Genomic DNA, 4,444 nt, shown 5'->3' with positions numbered 1-4,444 from the left:
TGGTCGGTTAATGAACATTGAATTCCCAGAATTCAACATTACCGACCAACTTTGGTCGGTATTTTGCTTGCACTGTTGAGATTACCGACCATAGTTGGTCGGTAATGTTTAATTTTAATTATTTTTAAAAAATATATATGTTCAATTACCGACCAAAGTTGGTCGTTTTTTTTTAATTTTAATAATTAATAAAAAAAATATAATTTAGTTAAACCGACCAACCTTGGTCGATAAAATTAAATTAATAAAATATGTTTCTGATCAAAGTTGATCGATAAGTAATTAAACTTGTTAGATGGTTGTTTTAATCTACCGACCAAGTAAGAAGGTCTGTGAATTGACTGTCACATCGTTCATTTCTAGAAGATTATGAATAATGTTCTAGAAGGTTACAGAACCAAACATTCTTCCTCAGAAAAATCTTGAAATTTCCAGACTCTTTTATTTCCTCTTATATATATATATATATAACTCACTTCTCTTGCGTTCCAAATCAGCAAACATCTGTTGACAATCGAAGCATATCTCAGACTCTCAAAAGCCCTCTCAGTCAAGAATGTCTCTTATCCCAAGCATTTTCGGCAGTCGATTAAGCAACGTCTTTGATCCATTCTCTCTGGACATGTGGGATCCCTTTGAAGGTTTCCCCCTTTCCAGCAATTTGGCCAATGTACCCAGCTCGACTCGCGAAACCTCTGCCTTTGCCAACGCTAGGATTGATTGGAAAGAAACTCCAGAAGCGCACATTTTCAAAGCTGATCTTCCGGGGCTGAAGAAGGAAGAGGTGAAGGTGGAGGTCGAGGAAGGAAAAGTGCTGCAGATTAGCGGAGAGAGAAGCAAAGAGCAAGAAGAGAAGAATGACCAGTGGCACCGTGTTGAAAGGAGCAGTGGCAAATTCCTTAGGCGATTTAGGTTGCCGGAGAATGCCAAGATAGATCAGGTGAAGGCTATTATGGAAAATGGTGTGCTCACCGTTACAGTTCCCAAAGAGGAAGTGAAGAAGCCTGAGGTCAAAGCCATTGAGATATCTGGTTAATTATTTCTTTCCTCACAAATTGCAAGTGTCTCCTCTGTTATAGATCATAATGAATAAGTTGTCTCTGTAAGCTATGCTTCTTATAATGTAATCTGGTTGGTGATCGGGTGTCAAGTTTGTTTGTGAAAGATGGTTGTAATGTAATTTACTATAATAATACTACTTATTTTATTGTTGTATCAATTAATTTGTCTATCATTATTATTTGGAATCATTATCACATGTTAACTCCCTTATCATTGAGTTGTACTTATTTAGAATCATTGTTACATGTTATCTTTACTATGGTTGAGTTACTCTTATTTGATATCGTTGTTATACACTGTTTATCTAATTGTTGAATTATTCTTGCTGAAACCATTATTTCTTGTCATGTCTTTCATTGTGAGCTCGTTCATCCGGTTCTTTGTATTCTATGATTCTTGTGTTGATTTACTTGTCGTACTCCCGTGTTAGTGATGTTGTTGTTGTACTCAGCGTTGTTGAGTTGGGGGTTACGTATGGTTATTTTATTAGAATTTGTGTGGAGGAAATATTGTGGCATATGGGCACATGTGGTGCGAGTTGTTATATTGTGTTATTATATTTTTGGCACACGTGATATTGTTGAGAGGATTGTCAGAGTGTTCGCACATGAGTTTTCCGTACTATTGTTATTATTGATATTGCACATGCGGCGCGACGAGGCGGGCTATATATGTGGGTTGCGCGTGCGGCGAGACAATGTGTGAATATTATCATGCGTGTGCGGCGAGACAATGCGGGCATCTACTTTATTGTTGCGCACGTGGAAAGACAAGGGGGCTATGTCGGAAATGATTTGTGATGACTTGTGATGGTATTGGGGCATTGTTATTGATGATATTTGTGTAGTGGTGTGCCTACCTTATGTGAGTCATGCATTTTATGCTTTGTTGTGTTGTTTCGTTTGTGTCATTTGTTGTCTCTATTCTCACTTGTTGACTCGAGTTGTAATAGAACACTTGCACAAGCATACACGTAATTAACCACTCATATCGATTTAAGAAGATGAACCCCGATGTGTATTGATCATTTACATGTATTCTTGTGTACTTACCTTTTGTGTGAGAGTTGTACTATTGGTACGTGAGTTGTCCGTGCGGATATGTGATATTGTAACTCTCTTAGCACGTGAGTTGTCCGTGCCGATTTGAATGTAACGGCCCGACTGGCCGTTTTGGGCATTTATGCTCCTTTCTACTATTTGAAGTCTTGAATACCTTCATACGATGTATTATGACTTGTGTGAATTGTCGGTTTTGGTTTTCAGGTATTTCGGAGTTAGTTTGGAAGAATGAAATCCAAGGCTTAAAGTTTAGGTTAAAATAGTGACCGGATGTCGACTTATACGTAAACAACACCGGAATAGAGTTTTTATGATTCCAATAGCTCTGTATGGTGATTTTCGATGTAGGAGTATGTCCGAAAATTTATTTGGAAGCCCATAACTAAATTAGGCTTGAAATGGCTAAAATAAAAATTTAAGTTTGGAAGTTTGACCAGAGAGTTGACTTTTTGATATCGGGGTCGGAATCCGATTCTGGAAATTAGACTGGGTCCGTTATCTCATTTATGACTTGTGCAAAATTTGAGGTCAATCGAACTTGATTCGATAGGTATCGGCATCAAATGTAGAAGTTGGAATTTCTTAGTTTCATTAAACTTGAATTGGGGCATGATTCGTGATTTTAGCGTTGTTTGATGTGATTTGAGATTTCGACTAAGTTCGTATGATGTTTTAGGACTTGTTGGTATATTTGATTGAGGTCCCCAGGGGCTCGGGTGAGTTTCGGGGTGGTTTTGGTCCATTTTTAGGCCATTTTTAATGGCTGAGTTTTGTCTACAGAGGTGTGCATCGCGATCACGAACATTTGATCGCGCTCGCAAAGAGCAAACAACAGTTTGGGGCCTTGTGAATCGCGATCGCGGAAGCTCTTACGCGATCGGGTGGAACAAAATCTGTGTTGCAATGACCCGACTTTGAAAGCTTATATCTCGCAATCTATAAGGAATTTAGAGATGATCCAAAAATAAAAGTTGTAGCAGTTGATGTCTAGTTTTTAGAATGTCAAACCATTTATCATTTGAAATTTCGTACAAAACGTTATGACTATTATGCTAGAGGCTGTCTGGAAGAGTTGGGGAGTTTGTTCGTCACGATCGCGATTGGTTTTCCGCAATCGCGAAGGGAAAATTTTGGGCTGGAAATTTTTGTGCTTCACGATAAATGCCTGGGCAGAAGCTATATTTCGAGGTTTCGGCCATTTTAACAAATTTGGAGCTCTGAAGCTCGGATTTAAGCGATTTTTGAGGCGATTTTCACCATATGGATTGGGTAAGTGATTCTAACTCAGTTTTGGTTAAATCACATGAATATATTATTGTTTTCATCATTAAATTAGTGTTTTGGGTTAAAAATAGTAGAAAATTTCATAGACTTTAAATTAGTGTTTTGGTCTCGTGGTTGAATGGGTTGTCGGATTTTATGAGTTTTGTCGGATTCCAAGATGTGGGCCCCACTGACAATTTTTTAGTGTAATTTCGGATTTTGTGAAAAAATTAGTATTTTCAAATGGAATTAATTCCTATAATTTGTGTTGAGTGAATTGAATTAATTATGACTAGATTCGAGCCATTCGGAAGTTGATACACGCAGAATGGAATTTCTGGAGCATTGTTTAGCTTGCCCGATAATGGACGCGTCTTGTTCGAGGTAAGTAACTCTTCTAATCTTGGAGTTGAGGGTATGAACCCTGATTATACGTGTTATGTGTTTGGTATTGAGGTGACGGGCATGTGGGCATGTAGGCATGCACCGTGTGAGTTGTGACTCCGTTATTTCTATGGTCCTGTGCAGTTATCTGAACTTGTCTGAAATCATGAAATCTCTACGTACTAGAGTTATCAAAATGTGATTTGTGCTATAAACTATGTTTAGGATACATGCTTATCCTGTTGGGACCCACCGAGGATTTTGTCTGTTGTTGAGTTATCTACTTTTATTGCATTACATACTCAGTCATACGCATTCATATGCATATCATATCTTAGTCTTTATTGTTATTTATTCATACATTATTTTCGGGCTAGTTTCATGACATTGTGAGCCCGTGAGAGAGAGACTGGAGAGATTGATGACTGAGTGAGGTCGAGGGCCTGATTGATTCTGATATTGATATTATGGCACGTGAGTTGTTCGTGCGGATTATAGCGCTTGGGCTGTAGGAGCCCCTCCAGAGTCTGCACACACACACACCCAGTGAGCGCGGTTTATTTATATTGAGGGATGGATCATCCCTCGATATGGATCTTGTCTGAAGCAATTATATTGAGGGATGCATCTTCCCTGGACATGAATCTTGTCCGAAGCATTTATATTGAGAGATG

General features: G+C 38.5%; 1 protein-coding gene across 1 annotated transcript; it reads left to right on the top strand.

Annotated features, from left to right (window-relative positions):
* Positions 1–471: 471 nt before the first annotated feature.
* Positions 472–1,219, top strand: LOC107787546 (17.8 kDa class I heat shock protein-like). The gene has a single exon (XM_016609134.2). It carries the CDS (start codon positions 557–559, stop codon positions 1,034–1,036), a length of 480 nt encoding a protein of 159 aa, XP_016464620.1. The 5' UTR covers positions 472–556; the 3' UTR covers positions 1,037–1,219.
* The last annotated feature ends 3,225 nt before the right edge of the window (positions 1,220–4,444 follow it).

Source organism: Nicotiana tabacum, chromosome 4 (assembly GCF_000715075.1).
Source record: "Nicotiana tabacum cultivar K326 chromosome 4, ASM71507v2, whole genome shotgun sequence".
NCBI classification, from domain to species: Eukaryota; Viridiplantae; Streptophyta; class Magnoliopsida; order Solanales; family Solanaceae; genus Nicotiana; species Nicotiana tabacum.
Note: the sequence above shows the minus strand (reverse complement) of the source record. Positions and strands in the feature narration are given on the sequence as shown.

What these genes read in the sequence shown, in the direction of transcription:
- LOC107787546 (XM_016609134.2), top strand. Translation starts at nt 557, where the DNA reads ATGTCTCTTATCCCAAGCATTTTCGGCAGTCGATTAAGCAACGTCTTT.